We start from the raw sequence: 24,546 nt of genomic DNA, 5'->3' as shown, positions 1-24,546 counted from the left end.
TACTTAACCAACTGAGCCACCCAGGCACCCCAAATAGCAGCCGAGATTACTTTCTAACAAATATCCAATATGTTTGGCAATTGAGGTCATTAAAAAGAGCAATGTCTAGTGATGTTGAAACAAAGGTTAAATTGCAGTGAGACAAGAAATCTAGAAGAGTCAAGGATAAGAAAGCAACATAAAGAGGTTACTTCCAATATTTGTGATGCAGGAAATAAAGGCAATCTCTGGAAAGGATAGGGACTAAAGATATATTTTGAAATAGGGAGACTTCAAAACCTTTTTATAATGAGAGGCACTATTCATCAGACAAGAGTGAATTAATCCGTGAGGATCCTGGAGTGAAAAGCTGTCCATGTGGTGGGCTGCCCTGAAATTAGAGTTGAATGGACCCAAATATTATGTGACCAACCACTAAAAGCACTTGGGTTGTATCGCCATTGCAATAAAAAAAAAAAAAAAAAGACCCTGGAGGATGCTTATTATAAAGTAGGGAGGGCCTAGAGAATACCGCACCCAGATCAGGCAGCTCACGAATCTAATTTATACTAAAATCCCAGACTCCAGGCGTGGCAAGCAAGGACAGGAATCTGCTCTGAACAAAAGGCTGAACACAGGCAGCTGAAGCTAGGAGAGCAGAAGCAGCTACTGAAGGCATTGAAGCCTGAGAGCCTCTTCAAAGAGCTTCCTGAAGTAGTACATAAACCAATCAATCACCTGCATCCTAAGAGGTGAGGGGATAGATGTTTCCCACCTTCCTGAAATTCTATCCTCTCTGGATTTGATTAATATATGCCTTATTCTTGTCTTACATGGCTTCCCATATTTGATTCTTCATCTCTACTACCTCCCTTCTCTCAAGCTCCTCACTTTTGTAGAAACCAAATACTCTGATTAGGAAACAGGAGAGAAATGAGGCTGAGTTCCAAGATTGTTAGAAAGTCAATGATCAACGAAGGGGTCTACAATAGTAAATTCTCTATCTAAGATTCCTAGAACAACAAACAACTTTAAACAAGACACTACTTTATTACACTCAATAAAAAGACATATGACTGTTTTTAAAAGACATCATATTTGGTATAAATTGAAGCTGAATTCCCATTAAATCAACCAAAAAATCTGAAGATGTTTGCCATTATATTTATTTTACATTGATCATGAATTTCCAACCATTTTATTAGATATGAAACAAAGATTAATATGTATTAACATTTGTAAAGAAGGAAAATAACACTGTTTGCAAGCAATTTTTTAAGTTATTTGTTGTGCTTTTTTCTTTAAAATTATTTAAAGTTTACTTATTTATTTTGAAAGAGAGACAAACAGTATGATCAGAGAGGAGGAGGAGGAGGAGAGAGAGAGAGAGAGAGAGAGAGAGAGAGAAAATCCCAAGCAGGCTCAGCACTTTCAATACGGAGCCCAGTATGGGACTCAAACTCATGAACCATGAGATCATGGCCTGAGCTGAAATCAAGATGGGTGCTTAACTGACTGAGCCACCCAAGCACCCCTTCAAGATTTTATTTTTAAGTAATTTCTGCACTCAACCTGTGGCTTGAATTTACAAACCCGATATCAAGAGTTGCATGCTTTACCAACAAAGCCAGCCAGATATCCATGCAAGCAACTTTTTGTTCTACTTAGAAAATCAGAAAAGGAGAATCAGTGGTAAAATTTATCATAGTCTAGCAAAATTATGACACACAAAACAGAAATGACAAAACAAATAAAATTTCAACTTATAAAATAATAAACCCAAAATGTTTAGTTTACCAGCAACCATTAATTGGTTGAAGTAATAGGAAAAAAATTCACAAAATGAGTAAAAGTAGTACAAGTTTAGGAAAGTGAGTAAGTGAAAAAGGAAATGACAAAAACCAATATAATAACACTAAGATAAATACAATGGATTTCCATATATCATTAATACACATTGGAATATATAATAAAAAACTCACACTTGTTCAAAATACCTCAAAGTACTAATAATCATAATAATAACAGTGCAGAAGTAAAAAATTTTAATAACAATGTTCTAAAGATTTAAAGATTTTAAAGATTTAAACAAAGGCAGAGAGAATCCACATTTGTTGAATGTAAGGACTTGATAGTATGTCAACTTTTTGCTTTTCAAAATTAAGCTACAAATGTAACAGGATCCCAATCAAATTGTTATTTTAGAAACCAATACAGGAATTCTAAGTTTAATCTGGAAAATAAACACATGAAAAGGACTTCAAATTTTAAGAGAATAAGTACTAAAGGAATATATTTCTCTTCTGTATTAAAGTTATTACAAAACTAAAATTCTTAACTCTTATTCTTATTGGCACAAAATTAGTCAGAGAAAAATAAAAACATCTGAGTGCCCAGATAGAATTTACACATATAAAAACTTACTATGAAACAAAAGAGGCATAATAATCACTTGGCAAGAGATGTAGAAGCCATTGTTTAATTAAGCAAAATCACTTTATTTACATACCTCTTATTAACAGCAAAATTAATTCCATGTAATTAAGTAGCATCACAAAACCAGAAGGTCAACCATTAAAAACTAAGTCATAAGGAGTGAATCTTGGTCAAAATTTTGAGTAAAGAATGGTTTTCTGAAACTGTTTTTGGTTGAATAACAGAATGCTTTGAGAATTTGATAAAAGCCAAATAAATCTTCTCCCCAGTTTTTTCATATAAATTGAAGAAATTCTCAGATTTCCATGGAGATCACCTGCAAATTCTTGGTTAAAGAGGTTTTGTTTGGTTGGGTTTTGTTTGTTTGTTTGTTGAGAGAGAGAGAGAAAAAGAGAGGGAGAAACTTATGCAGGCTCCACACTCAGCACCAAGCCAGCAGCAGGGCTGGATGCCATGACCTTGGGATCATGAGCTGAAATCAAGAGTTGAGGGTGACCTGGGTGCCTCAGTCTGTTGAGTGTCTGACTCCTGGGATTGTAGGATCCAGCCCCACACTGGGCTCTGTGCTGAGCATAGAGCCTGCTTAATATTCTCTCTCCCTCTGCTCCTTTCCCCTGCTCATGCTCTCTTTCTCTCTAAAATAAACTAAAAATGTTTTTTTTTTAATATTTTTATTTATTTCTAGGAGAGAGAGAGAGACAACGTGAGCAAGGTAGGGTCAGAGAGAGAGGGAGATACAGACTCTGAAATAGGCTCCAGGCTCTGAGCTGGCAGTCAGCACAGAGCCCAGTGCGGGGCTTGAACCCATGAACTGTGAGATCATGACCTAAGCGAAAGTTGGACGCTTAACCGACTAAGCCATCCAGGTGCTCCTAAACTAAAAATGTTTTTAAAAGATTTTCATTCAACAAAGAAAAATGCTGAAAATTATATATTCTAAAATGTTAAAAACCATTACCTTTGCTTGTTGGGATTGTGATTTATGGTTATTTTTCTCAACTTCTTTTGGTTTGTTTTCTAAAAGTGCTACTGTTTCATTTTTTCTTATTTGTCTTTATCAATTTCATGGGTACTATATGTTTATTATAATTATAAATGGCATAGTCATTCATTCTTCACACAGGTGGTAAGGGATGGAGCTTTGATTTTATATTTAATGCCATCAAGCAAATCAAAGAGATTTGGAAAGGAAATATTAATGCCTAAATATTTGACAAGGCAAGGTATTATTCATAAATAAAGGTAAAAAAAAGAATTCTCAGGTATTGAAGGTTTCTGAAACCATAATGCCTTTACACATTTTTATACAAACTCTGAGAAATAATCCATAACAATTCAAGAGTGAACAAAATTGAGAATGGGAGAATGAGGAGGACTGAGTATTAAAGGGACCAAAAATGAGCTGTGAAATTACTTAAATCAAACAGTCGAAAATGTGCCATAAATGCCTGCTGCTTTAAACTCATACTACACAACAATCTGGAAGTGGAGGGAAGTCTGGTGGTAATTTTGTCTCCTTAGATCTGTCAATAAAATTGATGATTTATATATGTCTTGAACATCACTTTCATAATCAAAGGAGGAAATAAGTGATATTCCTACATAGTACTGACCTTTTAGCTATGATTTGATGCCAGAGATTAAAATTTTGCTGAAGTTTTTTCACTTATTAGTGTTTTCAATATGTGACTCTTAGCTACACAAATCATTCAACCTCTATATCCCTATATGTAAATAACAACCCCTGATTGGGGAAGATCAAATGACATGATTTTGTAAAAACTTACTTGTCAACTATAGGCACTGCTTAAAATAAAACCATGTCAGCATTCTCCCTGTGGCTGCCTGGTCTCCTCCAGAAGATCCCCAACAATGGAGAAAAACCTTTGCCCTCTAACTTTGGGTTCTTATGTACTACTCTTCTGCTTTGTGTCTGTATTCCTCATGCATGAAAATATCTACCCAGAATTTCCAGAAAACAAAGCCAGTAAATCTTCACTTTTAATTCTGCTAAAATTATCTTAGAATCTATTTTGGCTCTTCTGCTCTTCTTTATGTATATATTTAATGTTTATTTATTTTTGAAGAGAGAGACAGAGTGTGAGTGGGAGAGGGGCAGACAGAGAGGGAGACACAGAATCTGAAGCTGCCTCCAAGCTCTGAGCTGTCAGCACAGAGATGGATGCAGGGCTTGAACTCACAAACCATGAGATCATGACCTGATCAGAAGTAGGATACTTAACTGACTGAGCCACTCAGGCACCCCTCTTCTGCTGTTCTTATTTGAACTTTTTCCAAGGGTCCAAGTGGCTTGAGGATACATTATGTTAAATAGGACTTATAGAGTTATTATCGCTGAATCTTCTACCTCTACATAAACTTTGAGCCTCAGCTGTGCTTACCACAGCCTATTCTTATTTTCCCTTAATCTGTTGGCAGATGCTGAGAAGACATACCAATATATGGATACCACCCTGAGTATAACCAATAGCTCAAGGTTGCAAGTGTCTGAGTTCATCCTGATGGGGCTTCCAGGCATCCATGAGTGGCAGCACTGGCTCTCCCTGCCCCTGGCTCTGCTCTACATCTTAGCTCTTGGCGCCAACATCCTCATCTTGACCACCATCCAACATGAGCCTTCCCTGCACCAGCCCATGTATCAATTCCTTGGCATCTTGGCTCTTGTGGACATTGGCCTGGCTACCACCATCATGCCCAAGATCCTGGCCATTCTCTGGTTTGATGCCAAGGCCATCAGCCTCCCTGAATGTTTTGCTCAGATCTATGCCATCCACACTTTCATGGCCATGGAGTCAGGCATCTTCCTCTGCATGGCTGTGGATAGATATGTAGCCATTTGCCACCCCCTTCAGTACCCCTCCATAGTCAATGAAGCTTTTGTGATCAAAGCTAGCCTGTCCATGGTGCTCAGGAATGGCCTGCTGACTATCCCAGTACCCATACTGGCTGCCCGGCGACACTACTGTTCCAGAAATGAAATTGACCACTGTCTGTGCTCTAATTTGGGAGTCACTAGTCTGGCCTGTGATGACATCACTATTAACAGATTTTACCAGTTGGCCTTCGCATGGGTTATTATTGGGGGTGACATGGGTCTGGTCTTTGCTTCCTATGCTTTGATTGTTCGCTCAGTGCTGAGGCTGAACTCTGCTGAAGCAACATCAAAAGCAATGAGTACCTGCAGCTCCCATCTCATCCTCATTGTCTTTTTCTACACAGCCGTTATTGTGCTGTCTGTCACTCACCTGGCGGGAAGAAAGGTCCCCATCATCCCTGTTCTCTTCAATGTGCTGCATAATGTTATGCCCCCAGCCTTTAACCCCATGGTGTATGCCCTCCGGACCCAGGAGCTGAGAGTGGGCTTCCAGAAGGTACTTGGTTTGGGTGAGAATGTGTCCAGGAAGTGAACCAACTTTCGATGGCAGAATTTTACAATTGGTATTACAGAAAGATCACAGGCTTTGGAGCACAACAGCCCTAGTTAAATTTCCATGTCTCCCAATTGCTAGGAACATTGATTCAAATTAATTCACCTCTTTTTTACAGCATATACTATGTGCCAGGCACTGTTCTAAGCATTTCTCAAATATTAACTCACAGAATTGCCTAACAACCCTATGAAGCACATACAATTGTTATTTACACATTCTTCAGGTGAGGTAAGAAAGTTAAGAAACTTGGCCAAGGTCAAATAGGAAGGAAGTTGCAGAGTCAGGCTCGAACCCAAGCATTCAGGTTCTGGAGTCTCTGTCCTTAATCCTTACCCTTTTCTCTCTATTCAAGCTTGCTACTATCTTTTAGAAACATAAATTAAGATGACAATAAAAAGGATGATATCCAAGTGAAACTATAAATCTCTTGCCTTTTAATAAAAGAAAATTCCATTTAAAAGTTGACAGCAGGGGAGCTTGGGTGGCTCAGTCAGTTAAGCATTCAACTTCAGCTGAGATCATGATCTCGTGTTTGTGGGTTTGAGCCCCATGTTGGGCTCTGTGCTGATAGCTCAGAGCCTGGAGCCTGCTTTGGTGCTGTGTCTCCCTCTATCTCTGATCCTCCCCCATTCACGTTCTGTCTCTCTCTCTCTCAAAAATAAATATTTAAAAATATATAAAATTGGCAGCAGTTTTCCTAATAGAAAATACAGCACATTTTAAATGCTCTAGAAAGAGTCACTCTAGAAAGTGTCACTCTAGAGAACCCCATTAGCTATGTCAAGAATTTGACAGGAATTATTTTGTCACTTTATAAACTCTTTGACAACTCTTTTATTGTTGTTTAAGTTTATTTATTTATTTTGAGAGAGAAAGTATGTGTGACAGAGGCAGGGGGAGAGAGAGAGGGTGAGAGAGAATCCAAGCAGACCCTGTGCTCTCAGCACAGGTGGACATGGTGCTCAAACCCACAAGCCATGAGATCATGACCTGAGCCAAAAGCAAGAGTCAGATGCTTAACCAAGTGAGCCACCCAGGCGCCCCATTATTTAACAACTCTTGAGTTAATTTGCATTAAAAACTAAGAGGAATATCCCAACCGCTTTTTTTTTTTTTTTTTTAACATTCAACATTACTTGAACTTCTCTAATGAATTAAGAAAATCCCAGTGAGGTGCTTCAGTTCATTGGCATATACAGGTCAGCAAAGTTCTCTAAAACAGAACTGCCTCCATAAGAGAAAGGGATAAAAGTTTGTGGACAGAGAGAAAGAAAGTTGGTAAAATTATTTTTTTATTGATTTTAATGCCAGAATATAGACAGTAAGTGTGAAATTTTGGCCCCAAAATGACATGTGAATAAGTTTGGGAAAGTCCCCTGACCTAATCATATGGCATCATGGTAGGCTTTGGAAAGAAAACCCTAACTTGTGCCAATAAACTTCTAAGTCTCTTCTAGAGTTCCCAGACCCAATTCCAACATAGGCCTGGAAGGGAGGGGTTTCTCACATGCGTGCACACACACCACCTAGCAACACACAGCAGTATGTCTGAAAACTCAACTCAATTCTAACACTATCTACTAGGAAATAACATCAGAGTACCCACCACACCTTGCTTCAGATGCCCAGTTGCAAGTCCTGACCAACCGGATAGACTGGAGTTTCCAATGACCCCTACTTGAGTTTCAGACATCAGTCACAAGTCCAAGTTGTTACCCATACTTCTGAAGATTGGCTCTACATCATAGGTTTCCAGGATCTCTTCCCTGGGTTCCATTAATTTGCTAGAGCAGCTCACAAAACTCAGAGAAACATTTTACTTAGTAGATCACCACTTTATTATAAAAAGATAGAAGTAAGAAATAGCCAGATGGATGAGATGCAGAAGGCAAGGTATGTGTTAAGGGCATAGAGTTTCCTTGCCCTCTCCAGGTGTTTCCACATGTTTACCAGCTGAAGAGATCTGAACTCACTCTTTTTTCATGGGGATCACACAGTTCCTCTCCCCTCCCCAGAGTTTAGGAATTAGGGGTGAGACTGAAGGTTCCAACTCTCTCATCACATGGTTGGTTCTCCAGGCAAATTGCCCCCATCTCTAGATTACCTAAGGGCTTTCCAAAAGTAACGTCATTAACATAATAAAAGACATCTTTATCTCCCTTATCACAAAGAAACTCCAAGGATTTTAGAAATCGTGAGCCAGAAACCATGGATAAGACCAAATACAAAGGAAAAATATATTTTGGTCATCTGAATGACCAAGTATATAGTCCTTACAAATCACAAAGCCCAAGACTGAGAAACTTAGTTTTAATAAACTCAAGGAATTGAATCATTTTTCTTTTAACAGAGTTAGATAGCAAGGACTTTATTATGTCTACAGATAAGGCAAAATTGAACCATGTGCTTTTACCTGATTTTAACACTGACCTTGATGAGTGATAGAAACATTAAAATGTTCACCTGTACCCCGGAATGCTGAACTACAGCCTGCATAGTTTCGATTGGGATTAAATATGTGCTAGGTGCTACATCCTTAAATAAGGGTCTCATGAGTGCCTATATATCTCATCGATAGTTAATATCAAACTGAATGATAAGTGATGTGGGAAAAAAGACAAATGAAAAATTAAATATCTTTACTGCCTACCGCCCATTGACAAGTCCTTCAAACAGGCAGACCTTCCTCTAGAAGCACAGCTGTCTCAATGTTCACACTTTGCTAAGGGCAGACGTCAATCCTAGCCCAACCCCTCAAGGATCCTGCAAGTCTACTTTAACATATAAAAATTCCTTTAAGAAGCTTCCTTTATATCTGCCCCCTACCCCAAGATATATGTTGACAATCATACTCCAAGCATATGGCCCACTGATATATATCTGAAGGGTCTCATGAGTTTTTACTAAACAATAATAAATTACCTTTTCCTAATACTAGCTAGCCCCCACAAGGTCTTGCAAACCTTACTTCCAAAATTCCTTAGAGACTTAGGCTATCCCTAACCCCCTCCCAACTTGAAGGTATATAATCCATCACCAATCACCCCAGTGTGAATCTTTCTGCCCACAAATCCTGTCCCTGTGCTTTAATAAAACCATATTTTTGCACTGAAGACATCTCAAGAATTGTTTCTTAGCCATCAGCCCCAAACCCCAACATTTTCCACATCAATAAGCACCAGAGAAATCTGTGGAAGTAGTTTTTACAAGTAGAAGTTTGAGGAAGATATTTATGATCTAATACTCCCTGCACATCCCCTCTCCCTTGAGCACTAAGCATATAACTGCCAGCTTCACACAGCAAAAAGTTCAGCTTTCTGTCCACAGGTCCTGTCCCCATGCTACTCAAATAAACTTACTAAGCTGCACCATACAAAGCCTCAAGAATTCTCTCTTGATCCTTGCACTCAACAACCCCACAACAATCCCATACGCCAAGAACAGAAGCATTGATTGCTAATAAATAGCAGTGCACTAATGGATAGGTCAAATTGCCTGTTACTCTTTCCACACAGTGTTTGGATTAAGTCCCTGAGATCCTTCTGACATTTCAGGGAGAAAAAAGAAGTCTCAAAAGAAAGATACTAGAATTTCCTCTATTCGGGCCATCCAAGAGATTGGATTTCCACTTCCATTAATGGCTGATAGGATAATGCAGACAAAGTCTCCCAGTGAGAACAAGTAGAAATGATGGACAAACATCTTTAAATGCATATAGAGCGACTGGAAAACTAACAAGCTAATAAAAAACTTCCTTTTAGCCCCAACTTGCAGAGAAATTTTCGAAGTGTCACTCCCATCCTTACATTAAAGCTGGAAAACCAACCACTTTTCTTGGACCCATCAGAGAACTGAGGTTGATAGGGTTAACTGACTTCCCGGAGCCAGAGAAATACCCTTCCTCTATGTGGGAAATGGCTGTAATGAAGTTTTGGGGTAATGGTGGGGGTCCAGAACCGATGGCCAAGAAAGAATTCTTAAGGATGTCTTTGGTGCAAAAAGGTGATTTTATTAAAGCATGGGGACAGGACCCATGGGCAGGAAGAACTGCACTGGGGTTGTGATGGGTAACTCATTACATACCCTCATGTTGGAAGGGTGTCAGAGATAGAGTAAGTCTCTAAGGAATTTTGGAAGCAAGGCTTCCAGGACCTTGAGGGGTTAGCTGTTGCTAGGGAAACACCATTTATTATCATGTAATAAAACCTCAGTCATTAGACCTTCAGACGAATATCTGGTGGCCATAAGCTTGGAATATGATTGCCAGTATATATCTTGGGGCAGTTGAGATAAAGGAAGTAGACTTATAGAATCCTCAAGGTTGGAATAATATTAAGCTAAGGTTCTCTTTTGCGCCAGCAAAGTGTCATCATCGAGGCTGTTGAGTTCCTAGAGGGAGGTCACTTTGCTGGTTTCAAGGACTTGTCAGTGGGCTGCAGGCAGTAAGGGGATTTAATTTTTCATTTGCCTTGGTTTCCCACATTACCATGGCAAGCATTTAAATCCCTTTCCTTTGCTCTTGGGTAGCCAGGAGTGTCTGAGGAATATCACACATATTCCACCTGGGTGGGGATGGGGGGGTTGGGTTGGGGGGGGGTGCCAGCCTATATTTTGCCCTCAGCTTGCCCCATGCTCTCCCATGAGCTCCAATAATGTTTCTTCCCCTGGAGATGAAGCCTTTACCATGGAGAATGCTCTGGGATTATTTCACAATGTTAACTTTCCAGGGGACCCCTCTTGGATCTTTATTGTGAGAAACTGCTGGGATTGCTGGATATAAGGCATGGAGCCTCCCTAAGACTGTAGCCTCCAAATACTTCCATATCATGCTAAACTACACTCGTACTCCAGGATTTGTCAAAACTATCTTTGAAGTACCTACCAATCTATGCCTCTAGTACCTCTGCTCCAACTAGCCAGGTTTCGTATTCACCTGTCTCTCCAAATTTAGGGGTGGCAGTTGCCCTGCAATATCACTTCTTTAATGACTCTATGGAAAGTCCTTAAATTTTCTTTCTTTCATCTTTTTTTTTTTTGGTGTAAGGACAGGAGTGATGATTCAAAGCTCTTCACATGTCATAAGTTCTCATAGTAGATTATAACTAAAATATAAAATAAGTATCCATGAATCCATGCTCACATAAATAAGTGATACAATAAACAAGTACATAAGGGAGAATAAACAAACCTCACATGCAGAAACTTTCCAAATAATTTATTTAACTACACCACCCTCAAGTAGGTGAAACATAATTCCTCACTTCTTAAGTACATAGTGACTTCTTTCAAAAGCCTGCATTAGCTATAAGTAGGAAAAGGGGGAAAAATTTAAACACCAAAACATGTATTTTGGATACCTAAGTTATAGATTTTTATACCCTCTTCCTCAGTATGCTCTGTCAATTAACTAAATGTTAATTTAGTTATTTTTATAGTTAAAATACTAAATGTTAATTTAATATTTCTTGCTAGATCTTTTTTTCTTCTTTTTCACATTAACTGCTCAGATTAAGGCACTCCTCTACTCCAGAGACTGAGTAAAAAGTAAACAGAAACCAGGAGTTATGACAATGGACTGGCCAGCACAATGGCGCAAAACATCAAAAAAGGAAAACATATGCTTCTTTACTGTTACGAAAAAAGCTGCCAATTAGGATTGTGTTTAGTTGTTTATAAGAGACAGTAGAATATAGTGATTAACCAAATTGGGTGTTTATTTATCTCATGATATACACATGCGCGCACGCGCGCGCACACACACACACACACACACACACACACACTCACATAGGTGCGCGCGCGTTCAGAATCAGGCAATTCAGAGATATTAAGGCAGCTCTACAGTGCCATCAAGTGACCAGGCTCTTTCAATGTTCTGCTCTGCCATTCTAAACTACACTACTGTACTCCACATATAACTCCATATTTCAGAGGAGAAAATTTTTAAAAGGAAAGCTCAACAGACTTTTACTTACATCTGATTGGTCAAAAATAAGTCCACTGCTCATCTCAAGTTGCAAGAAAACTCAAAAGACAAACTTTAAGATTCTCAGCCACTATGATAGTAGAAAGTTATGCAAAGGTGGGTTTGAATGGATGCTGAATAAACTAACTCCTAGTAAGAACATAATACACATCATATTCTTTTCATGCAATATTTTCAAAAATTGATAAAATATTGGGGCATGAAGAAAGCCTCAAAAATTCCAAAGAGTAAATAAGTTCTAAGGATTTCTGGATCAATATGACAGTCTCAACACTTACTACGGCTTCCTACTCCCACTCCAAAACCTAGCAATCACTAAGAACATATACAATAATAAATCAATTAATAACATCAACTAATAACACAAAATAAATAGAAAGCCAATGATGAAACATAAAAAAATATGGGGAAACTCCAAAGAAGAAAAGCAATTGTGATGGAATTATGGAAAAATGAAAGCCCAAAATGTGCATAGTAAGAGATTCAGACAAAGAAATGTCTGAGAGAAGCAGAGAGCCAAGAGCAAACTGATCTAGTGATGAATGGGTAGTACAGTCAGAGTAGCCGAGCAGGTCTCCTGTGACATAAACACTCCTGAACCAAGAAAATAGGCCAAAAGTCAAGAAACAGTGGTGAGTGTTCCAGGACATTGGAGATTGCTCATAAAACATGCCAATGACCCAGATGGCTATAAACAACCATGCCCCATGAAGCAGGGGAAATAAGCTTAAGCATAAATCAAGCTATTAGTATACCTAATATCTCTCTTTTTAAAACAGCTTCCACCAAACAAATACAGCAACATCCCAAGGTTGTTTACTAGAAAAAACAACCAACCAAAAATAGAAATGGCATGGTCTAAACTTTACACAGGTTTCTTCCTGACTGTAAGCCCCTCGTCTCCCTTTACTTCAGGCATTCGCTTTAGAAAACTAGTTATTGTACAGGTGCCTAGGTGACTCAGTCAGTTAAGCGTCCAACTCTTGGTTTCAGCTCAGGTCATGATCTTGTGGTTTGTGGGTTCGAGCCCTTTGAATTCGAGAAAATTCTCCCTCTCCCTCTCTCTCTGCCCTCCCCTGCTCATGCTCTCTCTTCTTTCTCAAAATAAATAAAACTTAAAAGAAAATTTGTCCTTGTAACTTCTTTCTTTGCCCCTTTGCAGTGTATGTAAGTCTTCTCCTAACCTCTTGCAAGCTTTGCAAACTTGGAAATCTCTTTCTCAATGACTTGGGAACGATCTCCTGAAATGTAAACATTAAAGAGATAGCACCCCATCTCCCAGTACCTGTAAAGGGCGCCAGCCTAACTTCTAAGAGTGCCAGTTAGCAAACACACATGGCCTAATCAGAGACAAAAACATTGGCAACTCTCAGGAATAATTCAATGTGCTTGACACATCCCATTGAATAACTTCTCACTGAAATCCTCCAATACTTTTTCATTTGCTCACCCCAGGGCTTAAACCTATCCCATCTTGCCCCAGCTCAACCCTGCCTTTTATATTAGTGGAAATGGGTATCCAGACTTGATCTGTGCTCTCTTCCCCACTGCTGGCAATAGTATAAGAAAAAAATCAACCTCTGCTTGCTCTTCTTGTCCAGTGCAATTTTATTTAACACCAAATACAACCAGATATTTGAGCCAAATCAACATGAAAGAGTGACATTACAGTCAGTAAGCAAAACTCATACCTAAAGAGATAGGATAAATTCAACATCATCAACCAAGAAAACTACTCTCAAGGTAAACTTCTCTGTGTCAACTCTCTACTTCAGGATTTCAGGGACCCATGCCTTCACATGTAGAGGTGGTAACAAGTGCTGTCACTAGTCCTAGGTAACTACACTATTATTTAGAATATTACTAATGGCATCCATATAATAGTCCCTGTGTAAGTAAAGCATTCTCAAATTATTATAATTCAATTAATTGGAATTTTTCCACTTAAATTATTCTTTTTTTTAATGTTTTATTTATTGCTGAGAGAGAGAGAGAGAGACAGTGTGAGCAGGGGAGGGTCAGAGACAGAGGGAGACACAGAATCCAAAGCGGGCTCCAGGCCCTGAGCTGTCAGCACAGAGCCTGATGCGGGGCTTGAACCCACGAACTGTGAGATCATGACCTGAGCCGAAGGCGGACGTTTAACCGACTGAGCCACCCAGGCGCCCCTATTTAAATTATTCTAATTTGAGAAATAATTACTGTTGGCAAGAATGTGAAGAAAAGGGAACACTTGTGCACTGCTGTGGGAATGTAAATTGGTACAGCCACTACGGAAAACAGTATGGAGGTTCCTCAAAAAAAAAAAAAAAAAAAAAAAAAAAAAAAAAAAAAAAAAAAAAAAAAAAAAAAAAAAAAAAAAAAAAAAAAAAAAAAAATAGAACTACCATATAACTCATCAATTTCATTTCTTGCTATTTACCAAAAAAATGAAAACACTCATTCAAAAACATACACACCACCATGTTCCGTTCAGCATTATTTGCAATAGCCAAGATATGGAAACAACTTAAATGTGGATGAATGGATAAAGATGTGAGATACTCTCTGTCTCTCTCTGTCTCTCTGTCTCTCTGTCTCTCTCTCTCTCTCTCTCACACACACACACACACACACACTGAAATAGTATTTAGCCATAAAAAATGAAATCTTGCAATTTACAACATGATGGACTAAAGGGCATTATGCTGAGTGGAATTAAGTCAGAGAAAGACAAATACTGTATGATCTCACTTATATGTAGAATTAAAAAAAAAGCTCACTGATACAGGGAGCAGAAGCATGGTTGCAGAGGCATGGCAAAATGGGGAAGGGAGTCAAAAGTTACAAACTTCCAGTCATAAAATAAGTAAGTCATGGGAATGCGATGTACAGTATGGTGACTATAGTTAATAATATTATACTGCATATTTGGAAGTTCCTAAGAGAGTAACTCTTGAAAGTACTCTTCACAAGAAAAAAAAATGTAATTACATACAATGAGGAATGATGGTAACTGGATTTATTTTGGTAACCATTTCTCAATATATACAAAAATAATCATTATGCTCTACACCTGAAGCTAATTAATGTTTCTTGTCAATTATACCTCAGTTAAAGATTTTTTTTAATTCTAATTTGAGTGGGCCATCTCATCTGTTCTCTATTAGTACTCTATCTACTACAGTGCTCATTCAATTAGGCAATATGGAAGTCATTAGCAAAAGTAGTTCCAATGCAGCCATAGGACAGATTTTACATAGTTACAGATTAAAAATATGAGGAAGTGAAGGCAATATACAAATATGACTTTTATAAGAGGCTGAGTCAATGAAGACAGATTCTGAGGATACACAGGTGCAACTGGGAAGTGCCATGGAAAGATACATGCAGAAGTGTGTGCAACAGAGACTTTTTTTGAAGTCTTCAGTCCTTGGAATCTTCAAATATTGAGGTTGAAGATTCCACAGAGTAGGAGACTGTCGACACAGGAAAAGGGGGATACAGTCAGCTCTGCTATGTCACTCGGTTTGAATGTACAAACACGTGCCAACATTTGTTTCATTGTTATGAAACAATTCGAGAATAATTGAATTTCATATCTGCCTTTGTGCAATACAAACACAGGAACTGCATCAAGTTGAGAGTGAGCATCACAGGATACACTACACACACACACACACACACGCACACGCACACACACACACTGCTAACACCACCAACCACCTTCCCTCACTTTACAATGGTCTGTCTGATTTCAGACAAAGTTCTTTTTATCACTTCACCATGATCACAAGCTGCAGCCCTTCCGTCCACATCCACAAGCAAACTTTATGTCCTTCTCAACATAAAGTGTTGAGTTCATTGTAGCATTTGTATTTCTCTTAACCTCTTAACATGTGTAAAGTCTGCTATGGTTTACCTGGTTTTCTATCTTTTTTATGTGTCACTGACAACATTTTTGGGTACTATGCTCCTAACTCCATTTTCCATAAATCCTGTGTTTTCTCGTGGGAGTTTTGCATAGCATGGTGATTTTTCAGAACTCCTGTGTCCCGTTACAACAGAACTGACTACTTGCTAGAATGAGTGGGAAGGAAACCAAGCCTAGACAAGAAGAACAAACACTTTTTCTTCTAACAATTCAACATAGCAGAGCTGTCCACCAGTGGACCCCATGTCCTAGGATGAGGTTTGTTCCCAGAGTGTCCAAAACAGGCCTCCAGAGTCACTGGGATGTCCCTCCTGCTGGAGTGAGACAACCTGCCCTGGGGGCAGTTGGGTGACACTGAAGAGTGCCATGGGGTGGACCCAGGGAGTCAGACCAAGACGAAGTGATTTCACAACTGTGACTTCTATTCCAAATCCCAGGACTGGTAGGAGAGGGACAGATCTGCCCTGAGCAACAAAAGTCCCAGCACAGGCAGCAACAGCCAGAAGAGGGGAAGCAGGCCAGAAGGAAGAACCAGCCTGGGAGCATCTTCATGGCCCCTCCTGCAGTAGTAAGTAAACCAGCCACTGTCATCAACCCCAGGGGGGGATCAATGGAGGCAGTCTCCAGAGTTCTGTCCCAACCTATGAATCTGGCTGTCACTGAATTTTTCATTTTGCTTTTCTTCACCTTCCATCAGTCTCTCCACCTAGGCAAGGGTAAGAACTATATCTGGGAACGAGGGCAAAAAGTTGGGCTAAGCTCTGACATGGCCATGTTGCAAACATGGGGTTCTCCAGCCAGGGGCATGTGCAAAGAAAATCCCTTGGATGTCACAGTGTCAGGCATGCAGGAGGCTCTCGGTAAAAATGTGGTAAGTAAATGACCAAGCTAAGTTATTCTTGAATAATAATTTATGGCACACATATTCCCAAAATTAGAAGATTTTATGAATCATGAGTCTCAATTCTTTCATGATTTGGAACTTTCGCAGTATATAAAATACATTCTTTTTTTTTTTAAGTTTATTTATTTTGAGAGAAAGCATGCAGTTGTGTGAGCAGGGGAGGGGCAGAGAGAGAGAGAGAAAGAGCAAGAATCCCAAGCAAGACCCTCACTATCAGCACAGAGCCTAATGCGGGGCTTAGTCTCACAAACTATGAGATAATGACTTGAGCCAAAACTAAGAGTCAGACACTTAACCAACTGAAGCACCCTAAGATACGTTCTTACTTGGTTTTACTTGTAAAACACAAAAGCCAACACCATTCTCAATATAAAATATAATAGATTTTATTAAATCAACCAATGGGGGTAAGTGACATTGACTGCTACTATTGTTTAAAGTTGTTCTGCTTAAAATAGCAGAAAACCATAAAAGAGAGGTATATTTGGAAAATAGAGCCCAAATTATCATTTTTATAACACTAATGACATCTTACTGGAAAATCAAAAAGAAAAAAAGTGAACTGAAAATTACTTATAGTGGACAATAAAATAGTGAAGTTAATCCAAAGCAAAATAACAGAAATCAGCAAGTTTCCTCTGTACTAGCAACAATTAAGTAGAAAATAAATTCTAGAAAAATATTCCATTAAAAAAACTTCAAGTATAGTTGTTTTTTTAAAATATGAAATGTTGAGACATATAATGTCCTTTAGTGACATGTAAAACAAAATTTAAGTAAAGTAAGAAACAAATCAAATAGCTGAATAAAAAGGAAGGAATTTTTAATTAAAAATAGAACTATTGGGGCACCTGAGCGGCTCAGTTGGTTAAGTGTCTGACTCAATTTCAGTTCAAGTCATGATCTCATAGTTTGTGGGTTTGAGCTCCGAGCTGGCAGTGTGGAGCCTGTTTGGTATTCTCTCTCTCTGCCTCTCTCTCTGCCCCTCCCCTGCTCTCTCTTCCTCTCTCAAAATAAATAAATAAATTTGAAAAAAATAGAACTACCATATGATCCATCAATTCCACTTTGGGTATTTATCCAAGAAAATGAAAACACTAATTCAAAACATAGACATACTCCCATGTTTATTTCAGCATTATTTACAATAGCCAAGATATAGACTGTGTTAATCTTTATAAATTAATTTTCATATCTTGTAGGATCCCAATTAAATTTGGATACTTTAGAAATTAACAAAAGAATTTAGGTGTTGCTGGCAGTCTAAACATAAGAGTTTAAAATTTTTAAATGTAAAATACTAGTGGAAAGGAGAGCTACTGTATGTCAAATCTCTTACAAATGTAGAGAAGTTTTGCTCACTATGGTAATCTCATCACAATGCACAGGTAGAAAAAAATAGAACAGAATAAATAGACCCAGTGTATATAAGAACTTGCCGCACATAGAAAGAGGCATCAGTAGTCAATGGGAAAAGAAATTAAAACCATTGTTTTACTACTTGGAGAAAAATAAAACAATACAAATATATTCCTCCCACTATAGACCAAAATCTATTCAAGATAAATGAGTTACAGCTTTTGTAATGAACCATTAAAATTTTTTTAAAAACGAGTGGCGCCTGGGTGGCTTAGTCGGTTAAGCATCCGACTTTCGCTTAGGTCATGATCTCACGGCTCGTGGGTTCGAGCCCCGCGTCGGGCTCTGTGCTGACTGCCAGCTCAGAGCCTGGAGCCTGTTTCAGTCTGTGACTCCCTCTCTCTCTGACTCTCCCCTGCTCACGCTGTCTCTCTCTCTCTCTCTCTCCTAGAAATAAATAAAAAATATTTTAAAAAAAACTTTAAAAATTTTTTTTTTAAAAAATGAGAATAGCAATCAAAATTCTGAATTAAAGATGACTTTCTAATTCATTCAAGGTAAACTGCCTATTTTCCCTTGCTGATAAAATAACTTGAAAATGTTCTATAGCCATGCAAAATTTGAATGAAAATAAAGACCCCACAAATGAGAAGATACTGTTATAAAAAAGATATATGGTGAACATTGATTTCACTTAAATATAAATACCTAGATGTTTAAATGTCAACTATCTACAGCAATTGTGGTAATTAAATCTAGTATATGTTAAAAATTCATTTAAGGAACTATCTGGTATTATATATTTTTAAAATAACCCTGTTGGTCACTAAATTTTATTTCTGAAATCATTATTTCACTATATGTTAACTAACTGGAATTAACATTTTTTAAAAATTAACAAAAGGGGGAACTTTGGCAAAACTTCATTATCTTTCTCATTAACATTTCTATGGCATCCATCAGTTTTGTCAATTAAAATCTTAATGTCTAACATGGAAAAAATTATCCTATTTAATAAAAATATTGAGAAAAGGTTTAAAATTAAATAAATAACTGATTAATTAATAATAAATAAAATAATGCTCTTGGAAAAGTCCTACTAAAATCTGGAAGTGGTAGGAAATTATTGCTAATTTAACTATCTTACATATCTCTGTATTAAAAAATCAATAAATTGAAAAATGTAGGTTTTAATATGGTTTCAATTTAACTCTTGTAATCAAAAAGGGAAAGAAGGTTATAACTTGAAAGGCCTGTTGTTATTAAGCTATCATCAATAGTTTAACAAAATATGCATAACAGCTAAATACAGAATACTAAGATTTTTAGCTCCAGCTCATTTATCATTTAAAACTTTGACCTCAAATAAATCATTTATCTTCTGTGAACCTCAATTTCCTCAAATTTGAAAAAGGCCTTTCAAAGGTGTTTTTGTGAAAACATCTAAAACATATCCAAAAGAAAACCATTATGACAATTTTTGTTTCAATTTCTTGTTCTTCTTTGAAAGACCTCCAACAAGGCATATATATATTCTGTCCTTAGTGTTTACCTCCTGAAAAATCAGAATATTCATGTTCACATCTCCTGCTTTATCCACATTGTCTTGCTCCATGTAAAAAAATACAACTGACATGAAGCCATGAACTGATTCCCCTCTGACTTTCTTTGCTTCTTCTGTAATCTTCCTTTCAGGGCTGTATTCGCTACCTCAGTTGCTCTTTTCTGAACATTTTCCAGAAACAAGAGACATGGTGTAATAGCATGATGAAAAAGAATATGAGTGAATCTTAGATCTTTAAATTAAATCTGAGACACCCACTTCAAAGGCAACAGCAGCAGCGAGGAAGACAAGAATGGGGCTGGCCGTGCAGAGCTGTGGGAGCCTCTTGAGTAGTACAGTACCAGGAAACCTTGGAGCAGCTCCTCAAGAATCAAGAACTCAAAAGAAGAGGCTCCTGGGTTAAGTGAATGGCTTCAGCTCAGGTCTTGATCTCACAGTTTGTGAGTGTGAGCCCCACCTAGGACTCTGTGCTGAAAGCTCAGAGCCTGGACCCTGCTTTAGATTCTGTGTCCCTCTCTCTCTGCCCCTTCCCTGCTCATGCTCTTTTTCTCTCTGTCTCTAAAAAAATGAATAAATATTTAAAAATGTTTTTAATTTTATAAAAAGGAACTTAAAAGAAGATTGAATGTTCTGAATCAACCAAGTAGAATATTGGTGAACAATACTAAATTAGATGGACCTTTATTACAGATTCTATTTATGAACAATTTTATTTCAAAACAATGTCATCAAGTGGCACTTGGGTGGCTCAGACAGTAAAGCATCCAGCTTCGGCTCAGGTTATGATCTTGTGGTTCATGAGTTCGAGCCCCACATCAGGCTCTGTGCTGAGAGCTCAGAGCCTGCTTTGGATTCTGTGTCTCCTTCTCTCTCTGCCCCGCCCCTGCTCGCTCACGCGTGCTCTCTCTCTCTCTCAAAAATAAACATTAAAAAAAAGTTTTTTTAAAAGATTTAATAAAAATGCCAATGTTATCAATAAATAGATGAATTTGTATCAAATTTAGTAAAAAAGATTTAAGGAAGAGCAGAAAAATTATGTGGAAAAGTCTTCCTTTCATTTTTTGCCCCAGGCATCTGGTGTTATGCTAGAAGAGAACAGTAAGTAGAAGAATCTTATGCCATTAAATACAACAAGTAAGTTTTATGTTGTAGGAAGTGTCCTGTATTTTAGTAATTTTGCCTTGATAAACTGGGGCAACAGCTACTAAAATGAAAACCATCAGCTTGCCAAAGAATGGGAAATACCCAAGTATCCTACACAGTGAATAAAGATCTTTTATGCATCTTGCCATTAAGCTCACCTTTTAAAAAAATGTACTCAATTTTGCAGACGATGATAACTATTCTTTAATAAAATTCACCAAAGGTACCAGCAAGTCATCAGCCACATTGTTTCTTTAGAAAGGCAAGAAACACAAGACCAAAAGGCCAAAGCCTCACTGTTTGCATTGTGATTCTGAAGAACATCAGATGAAAGATTGCCCAATGCCTCATAATGCTTCTCTAATTTGTGGAAAGAGAAAAGAGTATATGGATGCCTGTGGTGAGGCGAACTGTCAGAATTTTCAGGAGTGATACCATGCAAAAGAGGTGGAACAAGGATTTGGAAGAATCAAGCCAGAGTCTTTAGTGAAGAACTTAAGGATGCACTGGGTCTGACAGACAAGAGCCTTCTGCCTTTTATGTAAAGAATGCACCAGCTAGGATACCCACTAGGGTGGCTCAAAGGGACTGGAGATTCCAGGGCTTGCACTCTATGAAGGAAAGGATGGTCCTGCTGGGGAAACGAGTTAGAGAAGCACCACAGAATAAAAGCATCACTTAGGATCTCTTGAAATAGGTAAACAATCCAGGTTTTACTATATCTACTTCCAGGAAGTCAAGATGAATGGAGGATGTTGGGTCCATACCAATGGAGGCATGTCAGCAGAAAGACGTGTTTGCCAATTGATTACCTTACTTCTAACTTCCAAGTGCCAAGCATGAGGTCTGGCAGCACAGTTTGGCCCTAGCCATCCAAAGAGGCAGAAGTAAAGCAGCTCAACAGCCTCAACATGGACATGGACATGGAAGTCAACCCAGATGCACAGGTCCCGCACAGTTCTCCAAGCAGTGAACCTTTTCAGTTTCAGTCACGATTGCCCACTGACACTCCTCCTCTGCCACCATGGGGAACTCTTCTGCCCATCTTCACCTCTCTGCTCCCCAAGGGCACCCCTCCACTGACTCCCAGTGACTAACTCCAGACCAGAACAGCATCTGAAGCTACATATGAGGACCCACTAACTCTGGAAGAATTTGAACAACAGCAGAGTAGGATATGAGTGGCCCTGGCACAGGCCCAGAGTGTGAACAGTGATTTTGATATTCCTGTTGACACACCTTTAACTAGAAATTCGTTTGCCGCTCCACTTTGTCCAAATGAGTTAGGATTCCCTGTTCCAGAGGGAAAAACCTCTGAAAAGGTGCCTGATGACACCAGACACTTGTACAAAGAAATCAGATGTTGAACATTCTGAGCCCAGATTCTGAGCCTGCATTGCTTTGTCAGAAGGAAAAGGAAGAGTCTACTCAGGTAGACTCTAAAGATGCTCTTCTTGATAACACGGCAACAATGCATCAAACTGACATTAGTAATGGAGGCAGTCAGAAGCTCCTTCATGTGGACACGAGTCCTTCAACAGCCACTAAAATTCATAGTCCTATACCTCACATGAGAAAGTTTACAATAGGAATAATGCCATTTGAATCAGAGAATATGGCAGAATCTATTGGAATGTACCTTAGGATAAGAAACTTTTAAAGAACTCCACCTGAAACCAACAAAAAACCAAAAAGGCTTCTGAGTAACTGCTTGACAAGCACTGAGAACTATGTAACTATCTATAACTTTGTGTCCTGGTAACTAGTATCAAGTGGAGATAAAACTGTTTTCCAGTTTGTCCCTCCCATGTTTAAAATCTATCCAAGATTGGGGCGCCTGGGTGGCTCAATCGGTTAAGCGTACAACTTCAGCTCAGGTCATGATCTTACAGTTCATGAGTTCGAGCCCCACATCGGGCTCTGTGCTAACAGCTAGCTCAGAGACTGGAGCCTGCTTCAGATTCTGTATCTCTCTCTCTCTGACCCTCCCTTGCTCACACTGTCTCTCTCTCTCTCTCAGAAATACATTTAAAAAGTTTAAAAATATTTTTTTAAAAATTCTATCCAAGCTTAATGTGGCCTAAAATCAGGCCTATTTTAAAGAACAGAAAGACGGGGCTTGCTGGTTTACTATATTTTATTCTTAATGATAAAACGGAGTGGAGGGAGAACAGTGGGGAATTTAAGTATGAGTTTGTTAAGGTTTATATTACATCTGAATTGTGAGTGTCAAGACTGATGGCTTTTATCTGGGGTGTTTTTTTGTATGTTGTTTTCCCTTTCTACATTTTGTTAGTTAATCCTGTACGTAAGTGTAACATATTGCTTTTTATAAGGTAATTAATTAATTAATTAAATCTGAATCTCAGCTGAACACTTAACCAAGCTTCCTTCTTGTTTTCCTACAGACAGACATTACAGATTCACACACCTCAAGATATGAGTATCTCCCAGAATGCAACCAATAGCTCAAGATTTCAAGTGTCTAAGTTCATCCTGATTGGGCTCCCAGGCATTCACGAATGGCAGCACTGGCTCTCCCTGCCCCTGGCCCTGATGTACTTCTTAGCTCTTGATGCCAACTTCCTCACTGTGATCACTGTTCATCATGAGCATAACCTACACCAGCCCACGTTTCAATTCCTTAGTATCCTGGCTATAGTGGACATTGGCCTGGCTACTACCATTCTGGCCATCTTCTGGTTTTATGCCAAAGCCATTAGCCTCCATGAGTGCTTTACTCAAATTTATGCTGTTCACTGTTTTATTAACATGGAGTCAGGCATCTTCCTCTGCATGGATGTGGATAGATATGTAGCCATCTTCCACTCACTTCAGTACTCCTCCATAGTTACTGAAGCTTTTGTAGTAAAAGCCACAGTGTTCATGATGCTTAGGAATGTACTCTTGACCATCCCAGTGCCTGTACTGGCTTTCCAGAGACACTACTGCTCCAAGAATGAAATTGACCACTGTATGTGCTCCAACCCAGGGGTGACTGGCTTGGCTTGTGATGACATTACCATTAATAGGTTTTATCAGTTAGCTTTGGCATGGATCCTTCGTGGAAATGACATGATTCTAGTCTTTATTTCCTATGTTCTGATCTTTCACTCTGTGCTGAGGCTGAACTTTGCTGAGGCAATAGTCAAGGCCCTGAGCACCTGCAGTTCCCATCTGATCCTTATCTTTGTCTTCTACACAACCATTGTGGTAGTGTCGATAGCCCACCTGGCAGGAAAAGCAGTTCCCATCTTCTCTGTTCTTCGAAATGTGCTCAACATTGTCATCCCCCCAGTCATCAACACCTTGGTATATGCTCTTAGGGCCCAAGAGCTCAGAGTAGGCTTCCAGTGGGTATTTTGGTTAGATAAGAATATGTCTCAGAAATGACACAAACTTAAAGAATGTGGTATGTCCACTGTATACATAAACCACATCTTCTTTATCCATTTGTCGGTTGATAGACATTTGGGCTCTTTCCATTATTTGGCTATTGTTGAAAGCGCTGCTATAAACATTGGGGTACAGGAAGGTGTGGTTTATATATACAATGGAATATTACTTGGCAATGTGAAAGAATGAAATCCTGCCATTTGCAACAATATGAATGGAACTGGAGGGTATTATGCTAAGTGAAATAAATCAGTCAGAGAAAGACAGATATATGTTTTCACTCATATGTGGAACTTGAGACACTTAACAGAAGACTATGGGGGAAGGGACAGGGAAAAAATAATTTGAAACAGAGAGGGAAGCAAACCCATAAGAGACCCATAAATACAGAGAACAAACTGAGGTTGATGGGGG

At 38.7% G+C, this 24,546-nt stretch overlaps 2 protein-coding genes and 1 pseudogene across 2 annotated transcripts; all 3 read left to right on the top strand.

Moving 5' to 3' along the window:
- Positions 1–4,877: 4,877 nt before the first annotated feature.
- On the top strand, positions 4,878–5,843 carry LOC120221472 (olfactory receptor 688-like). The gene has a single exon (XM_039218870.1). It carries the CDS (start codon positions 4,878–4,880, stop codon positions 5,841–5,843), a length of 966 nt encoding a protein of 321 aa, XP_039074801.1.
- A 14,434-nt stretch (positions 5,844–20,277) lies between these two features.
- Positions 20,278–22,443, top strand: LOC120221478 (annotated as a pseudogene).
- Positions 22,444–23,175: 732 nt separating this feature from the next.
- LOC120221468 (olfactory receptor 688-like) lies at positions 23,176–24,129 on the top strand. The gene has a single exon (XM_039218865.1). It carries the CDS (start codon positions 23,176–23,178, stop codon positions 24,127–24,129), a length of 954 nt encoding a protein of 317 aa, XP_039074796.1.
- The last annotated feature ends 417 nt before the right edge of the window (positions 24,130–24,546 follow it).

Source organism: Hyaena hyaena, unplaced genomic scaffold, assembly GCF_003009895.1.
Source record: "Hyaena hyaena isolate Hyena2069 unplaced genomic scaffold, ASM300989v1 scaffold_779, whole genome shotgun sequence".
In the NCBI taxonomy this organism is placed as follows: domain Eukaryota; kingdom Metazoa; phylum Chordata; class Mammalia; order Carnivora; family Hyaenidae; genus Hyaena; species Hyaena hyaena.
Note: the sequence above shows the minus strand (reverse complement) of the source record. Positions and strands in the feature narration are given on the sequence as shown.

Excerpts from the sequence above, each read along its gene's own strand:
- LOC120221468 (XM_039218865.1), top strand. The coding sequence starts at position 23,176 with ATGAGTATCTCCCAGAATGCAACCAATAGCTCAAGATTTCAAGTGTCT.
- LOC120221472 (XM_039218870.1), top strand. The coding sequence starts at position 4,878 with ATGGATACCACCCTGAGTATAACCAATAGCTCAAGGTTGCAAGTGTCT.